Source organism: Lepidochelys kempii, chromosome 15, assembly GCF_965140265.1.
Source record: "Lepidochelys kempii isolate rLepKem1 chromosome 15, rLepKem1.hap2, whole genome shotgun sequence".
In the NCBI taxonomy this organism is placed as follows: Eukaryota; Metazoa; Chordata; order Testudines; family Cheloniidae; genus Lepidochelys; species Lepidochelys kempii.
This window is the reverse complement of record NC_133270.1, coordinates 17,250,296-17,278,092: the sequence shown is the minus strand read 5'-3', so window position 1 is coordinate 17,278,092 and position 27,797 is coordinate 17,250,296. Positions and strand designations below refer to the sequence as shown.

At 40.7% G+C, this 27,797-nt stretch overlaps 1 protein-coding gene across 5 annotated transcripts in view; it reads right to left on the bottom strand.

The window, feature by feature from the left end:
• Positions 1-27,497, bottom strand: part of ZDHHC8 (zDHHC palmitoyltransferase 8) — a 198,801-nt gene extending 171,304 nt beyond the window's left edge. For 4 of the 5 annotated variants that reach the window (XR_012155059.1, XR_012155058.1, XR_012155060.1 and 1 more), the window contains exon 1: positions 27,205-27,496. Coding sequence is in view for 2 of the 5 variants with exons in the window: in XM_073312852.1 (XP_073168953.1) it covers positions 27,205-27,308 (104 nt within the window). In the remaining 3 variants the exon portion in view is untranslated. Of the gene's footprint in view, positions 1-27,204 lie in introns of all 5 variants that reach the window. The other variant, XM_073312853.1, reaches the window with a different exon arrangement.
• Between the last annotated feature and the right edge of the window lie 300 nt (positions 27,498-27,797).

Below are 27,797 nucleotides of genomic sequence, written 5' to 3'. Positions count from 1 at the left end.
TCTCAAGATTACCACCACCGTTCCTTGCAGTGAGCAAGGCAGCTTTTAAGCAGTTGGCAAAGACAACTGAAGCCGGCCACATCTTTCTTGAGAAGCTCCCACTGGGAAGAAGGGTAATACAAGGAAGGGGTTCTTTGCAAGGGAAAATTCGGCACTGCTCCCAAAGCCCTCACACCCTCAGCAGATACAGCTGTCAGTGACTGAGCTTCAGCCCAAAATTGGTCTTCCCGTGTGGCCCATAACCACTTCGGTGTTGCTAGAGAGTTAAGGCTAGGTTGATGACCCCATTACATAAAGCCTAGTTTTCCAGAGAACTCATAATATAGCCACTTGACTGGCTTCAGGATGAAATTTAGGTCTTGTCTACATAGGAAAGTTTCAGTATAACCCAAGGTATGAATTTAAAATAATTTGTTATACCAGTGCAACATCACCCCAGCCCACACAGGGATATTCTCATTCCTGCAGAAGAGTAGCTAGCTTATGTTGTGAGGGAAGAAGCAGAATGAGTGTCCACACAAGGGGTTATACCAGAATAACTATGTCAGTTTAAACAAACAAACAGTTAAAGTAATACCAAAAATCTTTTGCATGTAGACAAGGCCTCGATGCACAAATTCTCTGCCCAGAAATAAGCTTTGGACGCTGAGATTTAAATATTGATGCTCTTGTGTGGCTAAACCTCACCCACACACTAGGTCCCACTCTCTCCCTTTCAGTGTTTCTGAGGCAATTGCTCATTCCAGGCTGGTGCTTTTAAAACAGCTCTAAAATGAAAGCAGAGCCTTGTTTTCTGTTCTCATGACTCCATTCAGTAAATGGTAGCCCTGATGCTATGAAATGAGTCACACGAAACATGACACCAGGCAGCATTCCCTCCTCACAATGCATGATTCAAATAGTCATTTTGCTGCTGACACTGAAGGGGCCTTATGTTTTTATTAATTTTAAAAACCTGAACAATTCTCCCCCTTATCCATGCTAAAGGCAATTCTACTATCCCCACAACAGTCAAAATAACACAACCTCCTCCCACTGTGAGCCCTCCTCCCCCAACTAGTAGCAAATACTGTCAGGGCACCATGCACTGAAGCTCTCAAACCCTTACCTTGCAGTCAATGCAGTATTCAGTAGGGACCCCTGCACCCCCAAAATCAATATTTCCCTGAAGTTAGCAGAAACAACCAGGCTTGTAAAATGTTGAGTGAGGTTCCAGGCTAAACGCAGTTGGAGTTTTGAGGTTAAGAGCTATACATCCAGCCATCACTGGTGGAGGACTCCATTTATATATTATTTAGATTTTCAGGAATGCATTACCACAGGTGAAGGTCTTTACAACAGGCTTGCAGGCATCAGATCCACACTTCAGAATTCCAGGGTATCGCACCACCTTTGATGAGATTGCCTTGAAGTGCTATGTTTAGTCAGATGAGCTTGGCTACAAACAAGATCTAATGCAAGCTTGTGTTCTGTGCTCTAGTGCAATTCCTAATTTAGGCACCCATCGGGCCAAACATAAAAAAATAAATAAATAAAGAGAAATCATTAAAGAACTTCTATAATGAAAGGATGTCCACACTGGAGTCACAACTGAGAATTTTCAGGAATTTCAAAACCAAAAACAAGCCATCACTATTGCAGTCACATTAAAAAATTGTCCTGAAGAGTGCTTAAGTTTCTCGTACCAAAAATAGCCTCCCTTCAAAGCACCAAGTTGTACAACCACCAAAACTTGAGCGAAGAGGTAATTAACTTTATGGGGATTACTATGAGCTTAAAAACCAGACAGACCACAGATACAGAGAAACATTTACACCTTACCCAAGTCACAGTGGATAACAAAAGACATGCCATTTGGAGCAGAATCTTCTGGTTTTATGACTCTTCTTTTAATGAGTGGTTTTTGCCCATTAAATTAGCTACAGAAATTATATCAATCTCGAGTGATATGTAGAGATTCCATATTTTTAGTGTTTCTTCTGAAAAAATGCTACATTACATTGATATTATCCTAACCCAACATCAAGAGAGATTAAGCTATTTACGATAGCATTACCAGAAGGAATCAGTTTCTCATTTAGAAAAAATGAGAAAAAGCAGGCAGAAGAGATGCAACTGATGCTCTAAAGCTGAGAATTTGAATATCTACTTTGAAAGAAAAGAATAGAATAATTAAGTGTCCGAATAAACCTACAACAGTGCAGAAGTACAGCTAAGCATTTAAAGGCACATGTGTCAAACAATTCAAAGTTGTAGGTACCTATAGCAACTATGACTTGCTCCTGCAATCATATCAATGATTCATGATGCCTCATTCACAATATCACCAACCTCCAGCGTTCAAAAATCATGAGCCAAACCTTTAAAAAGTAACATTTTAATGAAGAATAGATTTGGGACTATATTTGCCTTTGAGTTTTTGAGGCTTTAAAACGTTTTTAGGCATTTCTTTCAAACATGAGAACGAGAAATTTTTTTAATGGGAAAACTGAGGTTCTTACATAATCGCAGAACTCAAGAATCTGGAGTTTTAAGTAAAAAAACAAGTATTACTAGACTAACAATAGAGTCATGAGAGTTGGCCTGACAACATTCACTAGTAAAAGGGAGATAAGAGGAGAAATGGAGCAGTTTATTAAGAATTACGGTCCTTTACATACATAGACATAACGGTTAGTCCAGCTCCCTAAAGTTTTCTCCAACATACAATTCATCTTTCAAAAAGGAGAGCACCTCCAATGCCCTATCTGTAAGTACAATGGAAGAAAGCCTGAAGGACAATCTTTCCAAACAATTTCAGCAGAACAAGCCTGTTGTATGCAACACCATGAAACTATTTCCCACGTAAGGACTACCTTCCCAGGACACTTCCTGGATCTTCCCCTCCTCCCAGTCTGATTGCACTGGAGGAGAATATAAAGCCCTGGCTCACTCTTGTCTCAGGGCCTTAACAAGTAAATGAGAAGAATGAGTCTACACTGTAAAAAGAAAAGAAAAGCATGATCTTTTCTTACTGCCACCAGGGACGGCTCGCTTGGTCACAATCCCCATTACCTATCTGCGGTGCTTAATTTTTGCTAGGGCTGAGCTCAGGCACCTCTAGGCTTGGCAGTTCAGAGCCCTGGCACCTCTGGGGTTGCCGCATCAGTTATGAAAGTAGTAAAATTGCTTGAGCCTGGACACCTCTTTCATTACAAATGTAGCGCTGCCTATATCTAAGGGTCTTACTACTATAGAAACACTACCTAACGATATATAATTTACATATGTAGCACCTCTCAGTCTGAATCATCATCAACTTCCAAATCTCCCTCCATCCCCACACACGTACAATCAACACTTCCTCCCTATAAATTCTCCTTTGGGCAGCAATCACACCTTAAATTTTTAGGTAAAAAGAAGCTGTTTGCTTTTTTGTTTTTGAGGGGTGAGGGGAACATATTAGATGGGGGATTAATGAATTCTGATTTACGCGATAAACATTTACAACCTAAGGCCTCAATCCTTCAAGCTGCTCTGCATGGGTTGACCTTGGCACCCAGGTCTACCCACACCTTCCAAGATTGAGGACTTAGCTATAGGGTCACTACTGTAGCTCAGTTTGACAGAACAAGAATACTATGTATTTGCAAAGGTGCAGACTTCCAGCTCCAGGAGTCATTTAAACTTTTAGTTACTGCACTTTGGTACATCTAAATTCCATATCATGACAGTGTATTCATGTAAGAACTGTGCAAGGAATAATAATAAATAAATAAATAAATAAAAATAATTTAAAAAAAAGCAGGTCCAACATGAGAGGCATTAAGGAAGCAGTGGTTTACAAACTTCACACTCATAGACCTCAAAGACAAAGGGGAGAAAAATCCCCCAAAAGCAGCCGATCAGATTTAGATAATCCTGAAAAGTACTCCTAAAATCTATAATGATGATTTACAGACACTTGCACTTCCTTCCATGATCTTTGCCAAAACCCTGTTAAAGTTACACAGAAAGCAGTTTTGCCTTACACATTTTAAAAAATTGAACTAAAGCAGTTTGCTTTAAAATAATATAATTAATTTGGCTTTTATATCATTCATGAAATAGAGGGCAGAGCAAAAATCAAAACCTAGAATGTCTTTTGAAGACTATTTACAACATTTGAAAAGCTTTTTTTGACATGTCACTTACTGTGCGTTGAACTCCTTCGGAAAGAAACAAGGCATGCTGTTGACAATAAATGAACAAAAAAGTAACACCAGAAATTTTGCTGTATTTAAACAGCAGCAGTTCATATGGTAATAAGAAGTGGTATCATATGTTTATTAACATGCTTTAGTTGATCATTTCCTGTCTCTTTGGCAATCTGCTGAGACTTTTCTAAATGCTATTTTATTGAATACATAAATTAAATGAATAAATTTAAATCAACTGTACAAACTGGATACACTTGCATCCTACAAATGATCCCCTCAAGCAAGTATAAGTAGGGTATTTGGACTTTACAGAGAATAAGAACAGTCCCAAGGAGAGATTCCCTCTGACTACAATAGGTATGTTATGAGGTTCTTGATATGAAGGTGAAAGATAAACATGGCAGGGGTAATGAGGCTGAACGGGTGCACTGGTCCTTGAATAATGTTCCCCACTCCCAAATGCATTTGGGCACAAACCCATGGCTAATTCACAGATGATCCCACTTGTCACTTGTGTTTAAAATTTACCCGTCTCTCCTTCCTAGGACTCTGATATGAGCAAAAATTCAAAGGATGCACTAAAGTGTGCTAAAATTCTAAGCTTGTACTGTATATGCACAGTTTATCAGCTGCAATCTATAAAGGACTGGTGCCTGGATTTACCATGGTTTTGGGACACAAATGATGTTGCATTGTTGGAGAGAGGACAAGTAGCCCTAATATTGCTGTTGTAGGTGTGGTACACATCACTACAAAGTTATTACAAAAGCTGAAAGCAGTAAACCGAAAATAAAGTTAAACTTTCCATATGTGCACAGACACCAGCCATTTTGTTCTCAGATTTGCTGCAGCTTGTTAAAGAGGACACACACAGTGCTTTCTTGTGGAGTTTGCTTTATTTCTTGTTGTTTCCCTTAGAATAAAAGTGAGTCTTTTAGATATTAAATACATGCTTGCACTTTGAGTGTGAAAAAACAGCAGCAGGGCATGCGGAAAATCTCTGTGCTGATTCACTGCCTATTCCTTCAAGAAGTTATTTCCAGAAAGCTGGAGAAGACACAGTAAAACTAGATGGCTTTGGACTCCATTTATCAAAAACCTTACAGTTTCCTTCAGGGCAGAGGAAACATAAGTAATGAGGAGAGAAAGCTAAAACTGTATGCAGAGCATTAATAGATAGTTTAAAAATTCACTGCAGACCTATTGACTCATGCCAGCTCCTGCTTTCTAAAGATGTATCCCTTCAAGGCTACTGTGCCATGGAGCAACAACTGCTAGGGCAAATTATTTCGTGCATGTGTCACTTTTGACATAGCCTCCTTCTAACAGCCTTCAGGGTGCCACAGGCACACCTAAGTTCGGAGGAAGCAAAGGTTTTATAAACACAGAACCACAGAAGCTTAGAAAAGACGCCGGGCTCAAAAATCAGGATATCCCCCACTATACAGTCTCTTCCGTACCTTAGGCATATTTTTGGTGTTCTCTTTTTTTTTTTTTTTTTTTTGCTAATTGTTATCTCAGAATGCCTTTTCTCATTTCTTAAGGAGAGTGTTTCTACAGTACATCTGTTCCTCACCTTTTCTTAAGCAGTTGGAATAGCACCAGCCTTGACAACCTCACAGTCACGATCAAAATTTTATTCACCACAAGCATGTAGGACACAGTGCATCACTTCTGTAAGCATGGTGCTGATTAATGTGTTCAGAAAAGGATTTCCAAAATTAGTAACTTCATAGACATCTGATCTCTACATATTTTACATCCAGAAAAAAAAATCACATTCCTGTTTTATAGTTCATCATGAAAGGGTTGCCTTCTAGAGCCTTTCTGGGGTTAGGTCCATAATAGGTTTTCATTAGGAAACTTTGACATGAGAAAATAGCTTAACTATTTGCAAAATATGTTTGAAGAAGTTGTGTATAGTCTGTCCTGCTGAATCTGCATGATTATTTGTAAATAGAAGAGGAAAATTAAGTAAGATGTAGAAAAAGCAAATCCATGAGTGATAGGACGACAAAACAATGAAATTACACACACATACAAGCCACGAACCACTAAGGCCTTGTTTCAGAGTAGCAGCTGTGTTAGTCTGTATCCGCAAAAAGAAAAGAAGTACTTGTGGCACCTTAGAGACTAACAAAAGTACTCCTTTTCTTTAAGGCCTTGTACGCACACAAAAATTGTACTAATTTAACTACATAAATTTAGAACCTGTCGATTAAATCAGTGCTATGTCCTTGTACTGACTCTCTTAAATTGATTTAAGAGCTCCTTATACCAATTTACCTTGAGCTGGTAAGAAACAAAGGCACAGAGAACTCAGCTGCTACTGGCATCCCAAAGCTACCCTAGCCTGCGTGCTGCTAACCTGTTTAATGCAATGGTAACAGCTGAACTCGCTGCAGAGTAGAATGGGGAAGCGTCTGATCACAGTGGAAGAAACAAGGCTGCCACCTTTAGAAATAGCTGACAGAGGATTGCAGAGTATCTCCATGAAAGCTCCACTGAGATAACTCGAGTTTAAAAAAAGGGACATCCCTGTTCAGATAAATAGACTGCTCTGCATGGCCCCTCCCACCTAGCACAACAAGCCCAAGAAATGAAAAGCAGACATCAAATCTACCTCTGTTTATTCTACCTTTACCCAAGCACAGGGCACGGCTATGATGCTGACTGTGTAACCAGACTGCCATACATCCCTTCTCTGAATGTATTCCCTGAACTTTTATTTTCTAATCTTCTAGAAGTAAAGCTGAAAAGTCAATACTTTTGTCTTAGCTTTGTGCCATTTTTTAAGGAAACAGGCAGGAGGGAAGTGGGGGGAGAGGGGGCAGATTAGGTCTGAGGGAAAGGAAAAGCAAAAAAAACCAACAACCTATTGCAAGTAATAATGCATGTACACACTTCCATGAGCTCCCATCCTCTTCACCTGCAGGCTCACCTGCACTTGTCTGGCGGGCGCTGGATGGACTCCTATGGAGTTTCAAACAGGTCCTGGCTCACCGCCTGGTTTGAATCCCCAGCCGTATCTCCCCACCACCCCTGGTCATAGCAAGGATCTTCATCTCAGGCCCCTCTGAGGTATCCACAGTCACTGGCAGGGTGCTGGTGCGGTCCCCACCAAGTGTGGAATGCAGTTCATTGTAAAAGAAGCAGTTCTGCAGAGCAGCACCAGATTTCTTGTCCTCTCCCTCCCGTCATGGTATGCCCGGCATAACTCTTTCACATGGCACTGCTCCTGATCCCTGCCGTGCCCCTTTGCCAGCATCTCCCATGCAACCTACTTGTAGATGTCATTGTTTTTGCAGCTGGTCCATAGCCTGCTTGCATATTCTCTTCTCTCCACAGCCCAAGGAGATCCAATACTTCTCGCCTGCTCCAGGCAAGAGTGCATCTAGTAGTTCTCTGTGCGTGGAGCAGGCATGGTCACTTTGGCAGTCAGATGCACGCAACACACGTGAGGAAAAAGCACTTCAAAAACACGCAGGGATTTTAAAGAAACGCCAGTTTCTATGACCCATGGACAATGGAGTTCAAAACTGTGATCAGAGAAATCACTCTCACAGGACAGGGGCATTATGGGACAGCTGCTGGAGGACTGCTAGAGTACACACAGGTCATGCATGATCTGCACTCACACTGTGTCAACCTAAGTAGGTCAACCCTGGCTCTGCTTCATTCGGAGAGGGGTGTTACTGCACCACTGTAACAGGACGCTTATGTCAGCTGCAGACACATGCATAACTCAGTGGACACCACTGAACTTACATTGACCTGAATTTGTAGCATAGACCAGGCTTCAGGCTAAACTGACATAAGGGACTCAAAACAATTTAAGTGTTCACATAAGAGGTTTTCACTGATTTAACTGCATTAGTTTCTAAACTGAAGTAGTTAAATTGTTGCAATTCTTGTGTGTAGACAAGGCGTAAGAAAGTCCTTTACCGTACCAGGATGTTTTTCTGAAACTTTACATACAATTTAAGAAGATTTTGCCAGTATTGGTGAGTCAGGAAAGAGAAAGGGAACTCGTTTCCCCATACTCGTGAACCAGACTAGGAGCATAGTAGCCTATTTGTAGGTTGGTCCACACAAGGCCAGGTTGTACTACAGAATCACAGTAATGAGGAGTCGTTTTGTCAGTGTTTCTAACAATGCATCATTTTCTCTTGCAGTTTATCCTCTAGGGTTCAACACCTTATAAAAGGCATAGCAATTTTCTCAGCAGTCTCCCACTCAAGAATTGACCAGGCCCAATCCTGCTTCTCTTACTTAAGTCAACAAGATCTCAGCCCAAGATGGTGTGGCCTACAGTGGTGCAAGACACAGGAATGCTAGTCCGAGACGTATGTTGTGGGTCAGAGTTACAAAGCGTTCTCTCTCAGGTGGTAGAGGTTAGTAGCCACTGACTGCAGCAGCTATTGTTACAATGGGAAAAGAAAGCTAGCTCGTTTGACCTATGGTAAAAAGTGTTGGTGCAATACATGGAATTAGACTTTTCACCAGCAGTTACATACCCCTGGATCCCTTGAATAAGTACCTCATTTCTGTTTGAGATCTTAGCTCTTTTCAGAGGACTAACTTACTCAGCCTAGTGGTTTATAGCTAATTACTGTCCTTGCACAATATTTAATTTAATCACCTGATTTGAAATGGGAACTGCAAGGTCTTCGATAAAGAGAGCCAAAAAGAGGCTCCAGCTTTACCACTAAAGCTGCTCCAAAGTTCTTGTTTCTGAATCTTTTGCTGAAATGCTATTTTGTAACTTACCATTAATATTTGGTGAAGAATAAATATCCCTAGACCTCCAAATACAAAAGGACTCTTTCTTATGTTATTCGCATCATATGTATGGACGTAACAAGTAAAGATAGGTCCCTGCCCACAACAGTTTACAGTCTGACATTCTGAACCTGCAGTTGGTTCTAGGCAAGCACAAGATATCGATCCACCTGATTCCAGTTGCAGGATCAGGGCTGAGACCTAACAATAGACGGGGTATGATGGAGAATGCATGGGAAGGATGAAAGTAAGTGAAAGATAAGGTATGTTTGTGTCCGTGAATTTTAATTACTTTTACCTTTTTTTGATAGGGCAGATTTGGAGAAAGGAACAAAAGCAGAGATGGCAGCATGCTTCCAACTTGTGAAGCATAACACCTTCACTCAGGGTAGGATGAGCCAGAATACCAGTCCTTTTCATGAAATTAACACTAGAACTAATTCTTACAGTACAGACTCGTGAAATCTGATGATAGGCTAAATAAGGTTTAAGACTTCACATCCCTGAATCCTGCAGAAAAATGTAAAATTTCTATAGGAACTGGGGTGTACATTATTCTCACTACTTGGATATACATAGCCTATGCTAAGTTACTGATAACACCTGATCTCATTACCTCTCCTCCCACCCTCCAAACACAACCCAGCCTCTACTGGGGATCCCAGTATGTAGTGATATAAAATCTAGCTAAGAGAACTGTTTCTCCCTTTATCAAAAATGAATTGTAAATCAAATACAACAGACTGGGGAAAGGATCATAATTTCGCAGTTCTTGAACCACAGATCTTACAATTAAATCTGTCCCACTAGCCCTGTAATACAATGCAAGAAACATAATTTGGCATGGAAGATTAGCCACTCTAGAATGATATAAATGAATGTTTAATGACTACAGTGTTATAGCATAAAACATTTAACGGTAGTTAGTGAAATTTTGATACAGGCATGTCCATGTAGATTTACACATTAAAATAAAAAATCCCAGTCGCATCATGCCAGAAAGATGTACTAACGGCCCTCTTGTTTGACTTCTGGCACACAATGAATGGGTAAAGGCCAGAGGGCAGGCAGAACCTTTGGAAGAAAGTCTTTCATGGCAGCATCTTGGCCAGGACTCTATGTATCAGCTGTACAAAAAGCCTGGCAGTGGCACACATTTGGGCATCAATAGACTACTAAAGTAGAAGGCAGTTACAGCAGGAATAAAAGTTTAGGTGAGTTATTTTTTATTTTAACTCTAACTCAAAAGTTGGATTAAGTAACTTGCCTGAGGTCATACAAGAATCAAACCCAAATCCTGTGAAGGTCAGTGCTTTAAACAAAAGACTGTCCTCCTCTAAAAAAGATGCCTCATCTAGACTGTCATTCTGCTGACTCAGAATTATTCCCTGTAATTACATCTGCAGTTATGGTGTATAAGTGCTAAGCATTATTACTGAAACTGCTTATTAGTGCCAAGGATGATGCTGGTTTAAACACCTGTCCACTGGGAACTGGACTGCAACCACAACTCATTTCACAGCCAAATGAAAAGAGGTAATAATGACTCATTCATTACTGACCTAGACTAGTTAGATGACCCAACACTTTCAGAGGAATTTAAAAGCCTCCCCTGAAAGACATCTGGATCCACACTAATCATCCTATCTGAATGCATAAGAACCATATATCAGCACACTGAAACGTGGCTCTTTGAAAAAGATCAGTCATAACCAACTGCTTCACCATTTTAAAAGATGACCATTACACACACACACACACACACCCCCAGAGTCCTCTTAATTGAGACATCCCATGGGATATCTTATCTTCCTGTTTAGGTAGTTGTCCTGATTAACACCTCAGTCCTGCATTGAGCTGTGCACAGGCAGATCCCTGCGCTCACACAGACTCCCATTTAAATCAGAGAGGCTCCATGCAGGTACAGGAATCTGCTTGGGTGAAGCGCACGGCAGGACAGAGGCTTAGACATGAAATAAAAAACAAACAAGGAGAGGGGTTCAGTGCAGTCTCTCTTTACTCTTCTTTAGCTTGCGTGTTAGGAATGCGGCACACAGATTTCCCCACTTGTTTAAAATGGCATTTGTACCCAGTGGCAGTAACTAAATGAACCCGCTTGGAAGAAGCGGTAGACAGCGGTCACTGACATTCACGTGTCAAACACCATGCCCTAGCTGGGACACATCCTAGCAAAACGTGAGGAACATTGTATTTAAAAGAAACCAAAACTTCCTCCATACTTATGTGAAGAAGCATTGAGCATCAGCACGTTAAGTGTGAAAACTCCCCCCCCCCCCCCCCCCCAGGGCTAGATTCCTAAGGGTCTGTCTACACAGCAAGTAAAAACCCGCAGCTGGCCTGTGCCAGCCAATTTGAGCTTGCGGGCCTCAGGCTGCAGGGTTATTTCACTGTTGTGTAGACTTCCAGGCTCCGGCTGCAACCCAGGCTCTGGGACCCTCCCACCCCACAGGGTCCTAAAGCCTGGGCTCCAGCCTGCACCCAGAAATCTACACAGCAATGAAACAGCACTGCAGCCGGATCCAGAGTGAGCGGGCATGGGTCAGCTGCAGGCATCTTGACTGCTGTGTAGACATACCCCAAGTTTGCTCAGCACCTACAGCAGGGGCCAGATTCTCAACAGGACTCTGACCCAGCAACTCCAATTGTCACTTATTTAGGTGCCTAAATGGGCGTGGCTGGGTGCTGAATGCTTCTAAAAAAAATCTGGCCCTTGAAGTACAGTTGCTGGTACCTTTGTGTGTCAGTAGCTGGAGGGCAGCATTTAGGCCTGGTCTGCGGTAGAATTAGGTTGACATAAGGCAACTGGGTAAAACTATTTACCATGCCTTTCAACATTTTATTGTACAAAGTCATATCGTTGCAAAATATTTAACCCTGGGTGAGGGACATGAATATTATAGAGCAAACCACATATCATAGAGACGGGAATATGAGAAATAATAGATTTTGTAAAACTGGCTATATGAGGTTATCAAGACTGCTTAGAGCAATAAGGCATCTTTGACAAGCATGGGTGGCGGGATAAAAACTGTGGAATAACTGCTCAATAACTCTCTCAGACATTTTGCATTTCACGTTCTCTAAAGGATCACATTATAAAAAGATCCACAAGGACTAAAATAGCAAAATATTTTCTTTAATAAATGATGATTTTTTAATACAGACCCTAACACAAATTTGATTGTTTAAATATATATGTTCGTCTATAAAGCCAGTCAAAAACTTAGTCTCCTGGGGGTTTAAATTAAATTGTTATTTACATTTCCTCTTTCGTATCCTTGTCAAATAATCTATGTAATATCTGTATCAGAACAGGTGAAGTACATTGAGCATAGGGAAAATGTATATAAGCAAGAATCATTTAATTTTTTTTTTTTAAATAAAGGAAGGGAGCTTTGTTTTGAACAATGTGATGCTTAAAATGGACAAGTTTGGCTTCTTACTGCTTCCCCATCAACCCTGTCTGCTGGCTGTCAGAGGCAGGCCTGGTTTTGGAAAACCCCTACCTTTTTACAGCAAATTCAATTTAAGAAAGTTGTATGGGATTATTTTCATTTTATATCTAAAACCTCACTTCAATTTAATTTTGCTCATGAGTGAGATCTCATTTTGCGTGTTTGTTTTTCTCTTAAAAATTAATGTTTTGCACTAGCACGATGACTCCCAGGTACATTGCGATCCAGCAGTGGTGGGTCTCAGTGGTCAATCCTAGTTTGCTGTCAGCAGTGTACTGAGTTGCCTCAACATTTTATCAGAATATAATATTCGGTTTCGTCTTATTACTTAGCTCCTCAGAAGCCAGCAATACTGAAGTGTAGTACAACATTAGCCAATTGAACTGCATATGTAAATTGAGTGCATTCTAACTGGTAGCAGTGGCTTCAAATTGTTCACTTCCTGGGTGGTGCGGAAGAGGTTGCATACGGAACCCCCTACAAGATCTACAATGTCCGAGTGGTCTCAGGCACCAGACTTGAGGCTTTGTCTTCCCCTCTACTAAGTGGGCTGGTGTCCGTACAGAAGCATAGGTTCAAATCCCACTCTTAACACACAAATAAGGCCACTGGTTCCCTGCAGGCTGAATATGTAAAGAGAGTGAACCACATGGGGCCAGAAAAGACGCTGAGATGGCAGATTCTTCTCCTGTTCCCCATGGAAGGCAGGCCTGAGAACATCAGTATTACCAACCCCAGGTGTTTGGTGGGTTTTTTTTAAAAACCACCAAAACACAAGATTCTTAAAAATAAGCTTTAGATTCTTGCCTTCTGGGTTTTAACCCTTTAGGGTACACTCAGGTCACACTTCTGAACTTGTGTCTCCAACCATGAGGGTGTGCAACTCTTCAGTGAAAGCAGAGATTCTCACATAAATGACTATCTCCAGGAGCAGGGGCTTTAAGAAAAAAACATCAAGTCTCATGAGACTTGCAATAAAATGTGAAGAAGCTGGCAACAGTAATCTTTGCAAGAGGTGGCTCTGCTCACTACTGAGTGTGCAGGAAGCATCATTCTGCTCCCATACTGTGGAACAGCAGCATCCTTGCTGTGGTTTTTTCCAGGCTGTCTGAGTGATTTGGGTGGGGCTGGGGGGGGGCGGAAAGAGAGACCCTGACCCTCAATCTTACACCAGTCTGTCCAAAAAGCACTCGTCTCAGGTTATTTTGCAAGGATTTATCAGCAATGAGATAACAGTAAAAAATAAATACGTAGTAGTTTACTCTCATCTACTGCAGCAGGCGCCTCATTGCAGCAGGAGAAGATTTGACGTGTACAATATCTAGAGTCTGTAGCAGCAGACAAGCTCAGCATACTAAACTTACACCCTGCTCTGTAGGAAAACGTTGGAACTGGATGTTCTAGAGTTTGATTGCATATACTACATTAAACGCTATCCCCAAAGTGAAATCAAAGCTTAAAACAACCAAAACACGAATAATCGGACTCTAGTTTTGTTCTCATTCTACATATGGCCAGGGACCGTTTCATGGTATGTAGCCTCTTAATTCACAGTGACTTTACTGTTTGTCACATTCTAGCTTTAACTCGGATTACGTGCTCAGTTTAAGTGTGACATTTACCCCTGTACAGAGGGCCAAAACAGACTTATGAAACCATTTAAATCCAATGTCTTAAAGTGCTAACTCCCTGAGCAAGGGCAAATTTCACACCAACTGCATTGTCGAGTACATGCTGAGATTTCTTGTATAGATTATCTACAGATTTTAACCAGGAGACAGGTTTTGTTTTCTTTTTTTCTCTTCATTTGCACGAACAGCAAACTGCCTCAATAACTTATTTGAAACAATCCTGAATTTAAACAAATGTGTGACCGAGACAGACTGAAGCTGCTCAAAGTATTGTTATTTTACAAGGTATCAGTAACTTTTCCCTAAAATTGTCGTCAAGTCTTGATAATTCTGCAGCAAAATGCATGCTAGTTAACTGCTCCTTTCTATGTATTATGAGTTAATTCAAAACAATTTCCAAATGGAGGAAGATGCTCCTACTTCGAAAATAATCAAGTGCGTACCATCTCGTGAATTGCAATTCAGATTGTTCTGGCATGTGTGGAAGAAGCTTGTCTAGTGAAGTCCACGATAAGGGAATTAATACTTGGCATTGAAATGTTAAGTACTAAAAAAAAGCAAGGTTATTTTTACTTGGTGGACTAGGAAGTGGTTTTTGTTTTTTGTTTTACAAACACTATTAAACTAAGGGCATGTCTACACTGCAACATTAAGTCGACTTAAGAGGACATACAGCCACCAGTGATTAATTCAATTTTTAATGTCCACACTATGTTCCTTCTGTCAATGGTGAACATCCTCACCAAGAGCGCTTACACTGATTTAACGGGCATTGTGGGACACTGACAGATGGAGCCCCGCTGCCAGGGCTCTCCCTCACACCCTCCCCCCCAATCCCTCACCACAGGCCTGGCCAGCAACAAGTGATGTAAGCAATGCAGTGTATACACAGACACTGCTTTGAACTAACTACATTGACTTAAGCGCTACACCTCTCACGGAGGTGAAGTTAAGTCGGTGTAACGGACGACTTACATCAGCCAAAGTGACATGTTAGTGTAGACACTAACAGGCATGGTAAAATAATGAGTAATAAGCTTCTATATAAAGCAGCTGTTCTCACACTAACGTACAAGGATTTAGCCTTAGAACATCTGAGAGACTCTCCCCCTATCTGCAGTATGATCCAGGCCATTGGGAAGCCTCAGAACATAAGAGTAAATCTCAAATAGTTAATGATTTCACATTCAGAATCTAAAAAGTCAGTATTTACTATTTAGCTATGATTGAAAGTAACCAAGATAATTTCTAAATTGAGTGAATAAAGGTTTTATTTGATATCTGCAGCCAGTTCACATGATGAGATAAAGGGTAGCATTCCCAGTAATATCTACACAAGATGTATATGTTAAGATCCAGCTATAAATAAATAGTTTACCTCCCTGTAAACAATAATTGTTAGGCTAGTCTAGCCATATTTTATTTGCAGTAGTAGGAGAGCAATCTGGAGCTAATGAAATATTCCAGCTGGACATATATATTGCAAACTGAAAATTTATGTAACATGCATGATGGTGTTGTCCAGTCATCTGAGTTGATTTTTATTATCACTAAGTCAGATGTTCGCAAAAATGTCTTTCCCATTGCTAAGTGGGTTTCCTTTCAATCGGAAGTAGGCTATCTGTACGGTGTCAGAGAAACTATTAAATGCTTTATTATCATATGGATTGTAATGTTTTTTGGCACAGGTGGAGAAAATTTTTTTTTCTGGCTACTAAATTCACCTAATGGGTTTCTTCTTAGTGTAATTTAAGATACCTATTGAGATTGTAAGAACTCCAATTGTCTAGCCTTAGATCAATTTCATCTGGCATTGCTTGATGGGGGAAAAATATAAAAAACAGACACCGGAGCAGTGACACCAAAGTTTTGCTGCATCACTACTACTTAACCCCTCATGTGCAGCTCCAAAATTCTTGCAGCAATGTAATGCTACCATTCCACTTTTAAGGCCTCTTTTACATGAGAAAGTGTTCAGCATAATCTAATGTGTGAATTCAAACAGATATACAAAATAGGTACAGCATTACATGGACACTTTTTTCATTAGGTCATTTGGGAAAGGGTATAAGCTACACTGAAAAGCCACTCATAATAATGTTCACATGAGGATATAACTGTAAAACTAGCAACTGTCCCTTGTAGACAAACCTTAAGACAGCTGGGGAAAGAGGTGGAGTAGGCGGACCTTGCAATTCTGAATTAGTTACCACTTTTAAGAATTATTTTGTTTTGAATGAGCGACCCTTATAGTTTACATTATCCAGAGACCAACAGAGCTTGTTCCCAGGCTGTTTATAAATAGAAACAATCTCTATGAAAATGTTCAAAGGGAGCATGCCCAGCATAGTTTTCAAACATGGACCATAGTTCAACTAATATTCCATAAAATACCCTAAGCCAAAAATTTGCTTTGGTATAACCAAGTACAGAGACTAGAGGCTTACGCTCATCTAATTCAGACAGCACTTTGTTTTACTCTATTTCTGTATGCCTCAAGATTCCTAAGCTCTCTGTTCATTAGGAAAATTAAAGGAACTTGCTACTAGCATAAATCGCACATGTTGGTCAGCCACAGCTGCAGCCAACATGCAGGGATAACTTTCATAAGATTAGTTATTTCGACTTTTCAAACTAGATTAGCATTCCAATACCAAAGTGAGGACTGCATTAAAAATAGCTACTGAAAGGAGATTAATATATAGTCTCTTCTCAGTCCACATGCATCTCTTAGTGGAAGAGAAGAGAAAAATAGCACTTAAAATAAGAGGGCACACAGGAAATAGTCTTGTTAAGTAACTAGGTTCTACAAATAATGGAAAACCTAATCTACGTAATTAGGAAGACCCGCTTGGCCTCTTAAAGAGTTTGTGTACACCTGGATACTTAGGAAAATTAATGAATTAACTAAAGGTGTATATGTAATATGGACATCTATTCAGAATTAAAGTAGCCTTAATTCAATTTAGCTTAATACAGTTCCAAATGTCATTTTAATTCTGAATAGAAGCATCCAAACAGGGGTTTGATGAGGTTTATATAGTTTAAAAGTAAATTTGGATCAGTGTTCCTGAGCGTTCCCATCTCTTCATGGAAAATTCACAGGCAAGTTGGTGTGAAAAAGCTAGGATGTATATTTAAAGCATAATAGTTATTCCACATCAATTTCTGTGTAGATACTCTCTTATTCCATACTAAGAGTGCCTTTTTGCAGTTTAGGTTAATAACTATTCCATACTATCTATTCTGAATTTTTTTCCCTGTGTAGACAAGCCTCTACTGTGACACACTGGACAAATCACCTTTGTGCCTCAATCTCTCTACCTGTAAAATCGGGATAATATTGTTTACACAGTTTATGGCTAAAAAGCACCATGTTAAGTGTTAGCTATTTGTTACTGTCAATGAGGAATTTAAACGTGTGTGTTGCACACTGACTTCAACTGTGATTAAAACTTTTACCTTTAGAGGCCCTAATGTTTTGTCCATTTCCCTCTTAGTCCACAAGAGTATATAAACTCTGATCAAGACATTGTGCATTATTGCCCATGAATGGATTTCTGCTCCTAAAAAGAGAAAAACAAGCATGCTAGATCCATTGGACTCCACATGAGGAAGAGTCATAGAATCCATGGGAAGTGGCTGTAATAAAACCATGTTATATTCCATTATAAAAGTCACCTTTCACACTCTCGGTGAATGAACTTTACCACTGAGAGAGCCTGGATTTGTGTCTCACCATGACAAGTGCTGACTAGTGTCATCTTATAGAAGCTATAAACCCACAATGAAACTGTCACTATTTTGCCTTTTTAAAAGGGCACTTCTTTGGGTTGATACAAATAAACATATTTCAGAGACACTGGAAAGCCTTAAAATTTACACCTTGATTATTTCCATCTGAAAGACCTTACCTTTTCCAGAGTCATTCCATTTATCTTCCCAACTGGAAATCACGCACTCACACAAAGCAAAAGAAAAACACAAACCTGCCACTAAAGAGGCTTTCAGAATATAAAAGATGGAAAGCTCTTACAATACATTTGCAGATGCACATGACTGTCCTCAGTATCATCTCAGGCTAGAACTTTCAGTAATTATACCAGAGAGTTAATTTCAAGTTCAACTTCATATTAAGCAAGATTTCTTTCTTTCTTTTTTTTTTAAATCTACACAGGAAGTTGTACCATTTTAAACTGAACGGTGTTATTTTACACCCATTTTGTTAACCTTGTGCAACTTTAGCTGTGGATACTCTTAAATTGATTTAAGCCAGGCTTATATTAGTTTAGCTTACATCACTAAATTCACAGTTGCAAGCTGAACTGCTATGGCCAGTTTTAACCCAATAGAAGTGTCCACACAGTGGTTTGCACCAGTTTAACTAAATTTTGTACATCACACCTTTTGTTAAACTGGTGCAACTTGTGGTGCAGATAAATCCATTGTACACGTGTAAGGTTGCTTTCATCTAGTTTTCAACTACGTAGAATACTTTTACAAATGCACTTTGATACCAGCTAAATTTGAAATCTCACTTTCCATGCCTGCGGGGCCAGAGTGTAACTCTGGCGAACGTTACTGGTCCCTCCCTCTGTACCTGATCTGCAGAGGATGAGTGTTATGCCCTTTCCCCCACAGCTGGAGACTGTTTAGCTCAAGTGTAGAGATGCATGTTTTTAGCTCTGGAGTAAAGGCAACTCAGGCCTAACTTTTAGGCCCAGATCAGACCCAAGCCCACACAACATGAGAGGATCTAGTCATTTTCTGATCTGACCCTTCACCGCAAACCAGCGTTAGCATGGCTCTCCTCCAGGCTGTGGGGTCAGCAAGGCAGCTGGTGAGTCCCCTGCTCCTGCTCTCCTCTGCTGTGCACACTGCAAAGTGAGAGGTGCCGAGACATCCTGGTGCACTCACTCCACAGCACAGCAAGATGGCAGAGGCCGGCAGAAGCAGGCCCAGTTTAGCCACTGCCGTGCCAAACCCACAGGAAGGAGATGACGCAACCCAAGAAGGACCTGTTGTTTTCCCACCCAACCTAACCTGGACCCAAACACTTGAAGTCTAACCTCATCAGGTTTGGTTTGGGTTACAGGGCTCCAGTCTGGAGGTCCCTGCTTCACTCCTGGGTGTGCTGGACAAGATGGCATCCAAACAAGCAGTGAGCGTTCAGGGTACTTTTTCCAGAAGAGCTAAGAAATTTCACACTTTCCCTTTTAAAATCCTCAGTTAACGAAGGCAGGTTTTTCTGATATTTGTGTTTCAAAATAAGCAGGAAGAATCCAGAAGGTGAGGCATTGCAAGAGGTACCCCCAACAAGCCAGGTTAAAGGGATACTGTCAGCTTGACTTTTGAAACTAATTTAAAAATAGTGTTCCGATAAAACAGCTTTTAAACAATATCCAAATTTAAAGAAAACAATTAAAAAACGTATAATGGGTTCCTTCTGCTCCCCCGTGATGTTTAAGAGCATGATTCAGGAAGTGCAAGAGCAGCACTCAACATGCTTGAGCCACCCTTTTTCCTCCGCTGTGTACCTGCTCCCTCTTCACCTTCAGCTGTTATTAATAAACAGCACAGGGCCTGGAGACCAGCATAGACTGAGCTAAGAGGTGCAAATGATCAAGGAAACAGCGGATTATAAACCAAAGTCGACTGAAAAGGAAAACAGGTTTCCCTCCTCTCTAAATTCTTCCATTTCTAGTAATTTTGTATTACTTGCAACTGCACTGGCTAAAACATTATCAAACTGAACTGATTTTAAAAAAAGTATAGTGTCCCTTTAAAATTAACCTAGCAAAGCAACCTTAGCTGTGTAGCAACTGATGGCATCCTCCTAAGGGTACATCTGCACCACTCAGACTATAACCAGCATAGTTACATCACTGAAGCTATGCGGGCATAAACCCATAGCCTAGACGCAGCCTACACAAAACACAAGGGGGTTTTCCATCAGTGTAGGAAAACCACAGCCCTGAACGACGGGAGCCATCCTGATGGCAGCATTCTTCTATTGGACATAGCTGCATCTATACTGGGGATTAGTCTGGTATAGCTTCATTGGGCAGGGGTGTGTTTTTTTCAGAAAAAAAATATTTGGGTTCAGAATCAGAATTTTAAGTCAATGTTGTAAATTAAAAAAAACCTGGAGGAAATATTGGAAACTCTTTCCAAAGAGTAGAAAATTCTCTAGCAAGATTTAGGATATTCTGCATAAGACAATGCCATTACACAAATAAAACTAAACAGGGTGTGGCAGGAGATAGCTTCTGGAAATTAACAATATTCAGACAAGAAAGGAATGAGAGGACATCCCTGTTACCAAGCTTCTTGGTTTAAAGTAAACAATGGAGGACAGAGGATAGGAAACTGTCATTAGTTAGCTGTCTGTTTATGGATTCTGAAGTGACAGTGGTGCCAAAAAATTTACTTAGGACGACATCGGAGACTTTGTCTTCATTGCAAAAAAGAGGTGTGTTTTTCATCTAGATAGCAATCACAACTTAAAAATCTCACTGGAAACAAGGAACAGATAGGGTTAACCTAGATTAGCTTCTGTTGAGGTAAAAACTATGCCCCCTATCCAGCATCTGCATCTACTAGATGCATTGAGACATCTTCATATAAAATCTTACTGGAGACAAGGTAACTGTCTCAATGTAAGAACACTTTTTGTAGTGAAAACATGGGCCAAAGATCAGATCTAACAACCAAACCTCCATACAGCTCAGTGAGGTACCTACCACTGATGCCTTACCTTCATTAGGAAAAGGTGTTCTAAGATGCAAGCATCTTAGTGTAAATAAGGCAAGTTGTAGTTAATGTGTGTTAACTGATCAAGGTAAACTTTAAACTCCCCCTTGCGCAGCTAGCATGTTAAAGTTACAACTAGTTTGTCTACACTCAGACTAATACGTTAGCTCACTTGCGTTAAACACTGCTAACCCTGTTCTCCTAGTGTAGATATGGCCTGAATGTGCATGCTAGAATTCAGCTCTAAAGCCAGTAAACTAAGCAGCTTAAACATTTAGCTAACTTTATTCCAGTCAGCATCCTTGATGCTTTCTTAAGAAGGTGCAGAAAACAGTGTGCTCAAGACTAATGATTGATGAGCTCTGTCTGGGGGAGGCGGTTGCAATGTTGAAGTTAAAGCTAATCGCTAACTTGCTCATAGCAACAGCAGTTCTCCTGGGGGCGGGGAGGGGGACCTATTTAGAAGTGGGACTGTTAATTCCACCTGTCTATCCCCATCAAAACAGCATTCCTCCATTTTTTAATCACTGTATTGCAGAAGTGTTTGTATTTGACTATTCATGGAGTGCTAACCAGGTGGGAGGCACCACATGTACATTTAGAGGACACATTCTCTTGGTGTCCCTAGCCTCTGTTTGCCAGAAGCTGGAATGAGTGAGAGGGGATGGATCACTTAATGATTACCTGTTCTGTTCATTCCCTCTGGGGCAACTGGCACTGGCCACTGTCAGAAGACAGGATACTGGGCTAGAAGGACCTTTGCTGTGACTCAGTAGGGCCATTCTTAAGTCTCAAGGAGTTCACAATCCAGTCCAGACAGACAAAACAGTTCCGAGGTTGTTAGTACACTGAGTGCCAGGATCTTGGGATTTTTTTCTGAAAGAAATTGTGCGGGTGAGGAGAGAAAGGAGTTCATCAAGCATCATATAACCGACATCAGCTGTCCTCTTGGGCATACAGAGGTAGCAGGGGACAGCCATTTTTTATTTTTAGATTTGTAAAATGTGCCTTTCGTGTCTCAAACTATGTATTAAATGTAACAGCTATCACCTTTGCTAACGAAGAAGAAAAATGACACACAAAGCTTGGATAAGGAACTTCCACCCGTGCTGCAGTAAATCTGGAACTTTCAGCACCAAAACCACAAGCTGCTACCAAGTGAGCTAAAACCCAAGAACTCCTTTAGCTGCACCTAGCAAGCTGTTGGGCAGAGGCCAATCCACTAGAGGGAGACATAACTACACACTAAGCCAGCATTTACACCTTCCACCATCCTCTAGAAATGGTCAGAGCTGAGTGAAATTTTTCATTTCAAAACATCTTAAACCATTTTTTCAGACAAGTGAACATTTGAGGAAGACTTGTTCAAAACTGTATTTTCCCCTTCTTCCCATTTGCCAGAGGGAGAGGGAGGAAAAACCAAATCAACTTTTCACAGAACATTTTTAGAAAACAATGTAAGTTTTCTGCAAAAAGCAATTACTAGGTTATTAACCAGACAGAGAAGTGAATTCCATAAGAGGACTTTTCACTGAGAACATTAAGCCACTAATTAGTTTAAGCACTTTCACAGCTTTTAGAGGTAGAACTCCACATTTTAACAGTGTTTTCCCTCCATCTCTAACTCAGATGGTCACTATTTTCTTTTCACTCCTACTGTGACTAATCTTCAATTTCTCTCCCCTTGCACACCCATTAGTCTTTAAGTCTATTTTCTCTGGGATGGTCCTGTAAAAAAAGGTCCCGAGTCACAGACTGCAACCCCAGAATGTCTGTTGCATGCACCTATGAGTACATTCCATTTACTTCCTCTCTATAAAAAACAAGCTGAAGTCTTATCTTTAAAATTTATTGAACGAGTTTCCACTTTTTGAATTTTCTCTTTACTAAAAGTTCTCCCGTTTTATTAACCTTGTTTAAACCCCAATATACAAGTTTTATTACAGAAGGGACTTTTTGCTGCCTCCCGTGATCTCCGTGAGACCATTTCTGCAACGTCTCTCTATTAAGGTTCATGTTCCTGCCATGATTTAAAAGGTGTTTGAGTCACAGAATGTTCCTTGAACCAGCATTCCATTTCAGTAAGTGGAACCACCAGAAATTTCTGACATGGGGGGGAGGGATAGCTCAGTGGTTTGAGCATTGGCCTGCTAAACCCAGGATTGAGAGTTCAAGCCTGGGGGGGGCATTTAGGGATCTGGGGCAAAAATTGGGGATTGGTCCTGCTCTGAGCAGGAGGTTGAACTAGATGACCTCCTGAGGTCCCTTCCAACTCTGATATTCTATGATTCAGTGGGAGAACTCAAAGCTTTTCCTAACTTCTCTGCACTTACATGTATTGCCACACTTTTGTTTAAGGCCCTGCATTCCTAGCATATTGTGCTACCTGCAATTCTGATGATCACAGATACCAGACTAAAAATCCACAAGTTCAAATCATTCAGTACTAAAAACTGCAACAAGTGGCAAAAAAAAGATTGGTTATCTTTCTCTTTCCATTCTGTTCACTACAGAATCACATTTCACTGTATGCAGTTGTGCATTTACAGCACACACACTTTTAGTAAAGTACAAAACCCTTAACTGTTTAACTGCAATTATGCAATTGCAAATACATAAAGGGGTGAGAGTTCATGGCAGAAGTCTGGTTCTTTGGTTGAACATCCCCATATTTACACCATGGTAGTCTGTGATCAGAGGCATAAACCCCCATCCTCCATGAAAGATAAGATAAAAATATTGTATTCTGTTGCCAAAAATGACAGCAATTTGAAGAAAGCATGTTGAAGAAAGAGGTAACAGAATTTCTGCTACAAGTGAATGGTCGCTCTAGATTTTTTGAATTCTAAACATAGAAACAAATTTTCCCTTCGTTCTTCCCTGCCGCAATTACTCAATACATCTTTCCCATCCATTTAAAAAAACACACACAAAAAAAACACCAAAAAAAAAACTGTGAATGCTAATCATTTTTGAATAAATGTTAGATTTAATTACATTTTACCAGTCTTTTATGGGACTGAATTAGACCACCTCTTGGAATGCTCATATTTATTATTGAAGCAATATACTTTGAAGAATTAAGGGCACAGAAGTGCAATATTCAGTCAAATTCCTTGATTACTAACAAATTTAACTCTCCCCAAAAGAGCCAAAAGGGGACACACAAGAAGATTCCCACGTCTTGGTGAAAAAAGTAGTGAAAAAAATCCATAATGGCATTTGTGTGAATTAAAATCATAAGAGCACCATCGATTAGCAGCACCATGGAATAACGCTAATGCCAATGTCTATGTAGTGTGTATTTCACATGATCTTTAATTGCTACCAATTTATGATTTAGCAAAATTTTCAGACAAAAGGCTAAAAATAAAAATTCAATTAGTAAAAAGCTTAGACTGGCCTTCATTTTTAAAATGTAAAGAGCTCTTCATGGGGAGGAAAACATTTACTAATGACATAAGGCTTAAACTTGCAAGCACTTACACATGTGAGTGGTCCCATTCACACTCTCAGCACTTTTCATAAGAGTACGTTACTCTCAAGTGTTTTCAGTATTCTCTGTATAGTAGTTCAGTAAGTGGCTTGGAAGTGATAGGTAGCTAGGTAAAGTATTTTCATATTTAACCAAAGTCAGATTATCTTAATTATTAGATTCCCAACATAAGGAAGATTAAGATCCTGATTAGAGTGTCCTACAGATTCATATGCTAACTTGGTGTAATACACACGAATTACAATGAATTAGTCGGTCTTGCTAGGGCACTGAAGTTCATGTCACAGGAATATCTGCCTTAAGAATTGAAAGTTTTAAATAAGGAAATAGTGAGTGTTGATAAATCTTAAAACTAGACCCTTCCAGCTAATAACATATTCATGTTATGATTGTCATGAATACAATTCAATCCTGCTAAGGCTTAACCATTTAGGACCAGTTCCTCAGCTGGTGTAAATCAGGGCTTCACTGAAGTCAATGGAGAAGAAGATCTGGTTCACAATCCCAGCCTTGCAGAGATGCTGCCAAAATCTGTAAAACAAGCTAAGGTGGAGAGAGAAAGTTGTTGGAGAAACCAAACATGGACTCTACCTTGACTTACCCAATGCAAGTCAAACAACTTGTTTGTATTACAAGAAAAATATTTATTGAAAAGCTAGCGGAAGATGGAAAACCAATTCTTGAACAGATCTTGTTTGTGCAAGTGTTGGTCTGGCAAGTGACAAATCTAAGGCCCTGTCCATTCATACCTACTTGCTACTCCTGTTATAAATCAAGACTTCACAACAGCAGGCAAGGGTGTTCTGGGACTAGAACTATTCTCAGAAAAAGCAAGTGCATTGGAAGACATTTAGTCATCGACCATTTGTAGTACTGAGTTCAAAGTCTCTTATTCAACTCAATAGATACTCATACTTCCAAAGGAATAGTCATATTCCTTTGTATACATCTGTTGCTTATGATACAGTGAAACATTATGGTAGTACCGAGAAATCATTTAAGTTGCAAGCATACTTCGTGCAAGAGTCACAGTAATCTTTCTTCCCCCGAACCCTCAATGATTAGAGCTGAACATCACAGAAACTATTAGTATGTAAGGTTCAAGGTCACAGAACAATGAAGACTTCTTAAAAGCCACACACTGTCAGTCTGAAATAACCGAACCAAACCTACCACATAAACCAACCTGTGTCTCATGTCTGTCCCTGTACAGCCAACTATAATTAGATACTCAAATGATGAATGGCAGGCCTGTAAAGCTAGCAGCAATTCTTAGAGTGACAGTCACAAGGAAGTACAGGATTAAAGCCAAAAGAAAAGGAGGACTTGTGGCACCTTAGAGACTAACCAATTTATTTGAGCATAAGCTTTCGTGAGCTACAGCTCACTTCATCGGATTAAAGCTGGCAATTTCTTTAAACTGAAAGCACTAATAAAAATAAAGAATGATTTGGTCAAGGGCATGTGTGCCATCGTCAAAAGCTCCTTCAAAAATACAATATAACCAATATTTTATCTTATTCTAAAATTCTAAATTAAGATTACTCTAAAAGGCTAATGAACACCCTAAACTGCTGGTACAGTACAGTATTGAAAATCATATCACAGCCAATACAAACCTGATAGCAGACAAGAGTATACTCCCACTGTTAAATGGCAATCTTGCAGTGCTGACAGATTTCCTGGGCTCAATTTAAAATTCAACCATGACAAAACAGGATACATACAAACAAAGTTTCAAAATAAAGCAAGGAAGCATGAATCTTCTAGTTAATATCCACGTAAAAAGCTTTTCATTTCTAGGAGAGAGAGAATATTCATCGAAGCACATTTCAATCAACTACAACAAACCCATGAAGACAGTTTGGAAAACACACTTGAATTAAGTTATTGCGACCTCTGCTTAAAATATATAACAATGCCTTTGCAAGCAAACTCCAGTATTTCAAGCAAAAAAAAAGAAAAAGGGGGGGGGTTTAATACTCTCTAACTCAATTTAACATAAAGAGAATGGAAAGAGAGCTAAAGCAGGACACGACTCACATATTAATATGACTACTGGAGAGCTGCAAGCCAGTGTCTTCGGAGCCAGAGCATAATTTTGCATCTAATAGGGGGAGGGGAGAAGAAATGAGCAAAAGAAAGATTTGCTGGAGGGCGGGAGGGGGCAGAAACACCACAAACCAAAACCTAAGTCTGTATATCAGATTCTGAAGCTTCAGGGACAGTTATATAAAAAAAGATACATCAATGATTATCAGCATCTCAGAAGAATCCCCGTCCCCTTAAAGAAAACCAACAAACAAACAAAAAACAAAACAGAAAACAAAAACCCATGAGATTTTCAATACAAAAGGCCACTTCTCTCTCTCTTCCCCCTTCCCTTCCCCCCCCCCCAACATCCACAGACTTTAGCCAGATTTCACTGCTAATGGCAGAAAAGCATTTTACCTCTGCAGATCTATTTCTCCCTCTCACACACACACAAATGGACTCTATTTGCATATAAGGGGAAGAGGAGGGTAGTTAATTGGCGCCTTTGGAGTGCACAGACAGCAGCTGCCAGAGTCTGGGAGAGCCACCATTTCATGGCAAATAAACCCCTAACGGGGGGGGGGGGGACGGGACCACACACACATTTTTATGCTGGGGAAATAGAACAAACCTCTGCAAACTGAAGCCAGGGAGGGGATGGCAAAAGGCGGGTGGGGGGGAGAGCCGGAGCAGCAGCGTCAGGGCCTTGAGGAGCTGTCAAGCCGCGAACCCACCCCCAGCAGCCCAGACCGTGCAAGCCCAAACCCAGCCCCCGCCCAACTGCCCCCAGCCAGCCCCCCCCCCCGAGCCCCCCACGCCAAACCCTCCAGAGAGAGGAGCTCGGCTTTACTTACGTGAAAACAAAAAATAAAGTAGTCGAACCCACTAATAAGGCAGCTGCTGTGGAGACAGGGATGTATTTAGTAGGTTTAAACCTCTTTCCAGTGCTGCTGGGCATCCTGTAGTTAACACATCACTGTGTGCTGCAACCCAAGAGGCGCCGGGGAGGGAGGGGAGGGAGGGAGAGAGAAAGATGCGAGGACCCTCCAATGCAGAGGCAAGGCAGGGAGCGGGGGGGAAAAGAAGGGACGAGACAGAGAGAAAGGGAGTGAGAAAGAGGGATTGAGAACAGCTGACCTCCAGCACAGGAAATCCCACCCACACAGGCCAGCCCACTCAGCTGATGTCAACGAGCCCCTTAAGGTAGAACTGCTGGGCGAGAACCACCCCACGCAGAGAAGGAAGACAGGCAGGACCACGGCCGCGGAGCGCACAGCCACGCACGTTCAAACCCGCAGCGCAAACAGAGGCCGCTCAAGGCAGAGGCTTGACGATCTGCACACGAGAGGCTACAGGCCACCCACAAACGTGCGGCGGACACAATGCAAACAGGCCTGGATCTACAGCTTAAACCACCACACACGCAAATGCCTACCACGCTCATCCC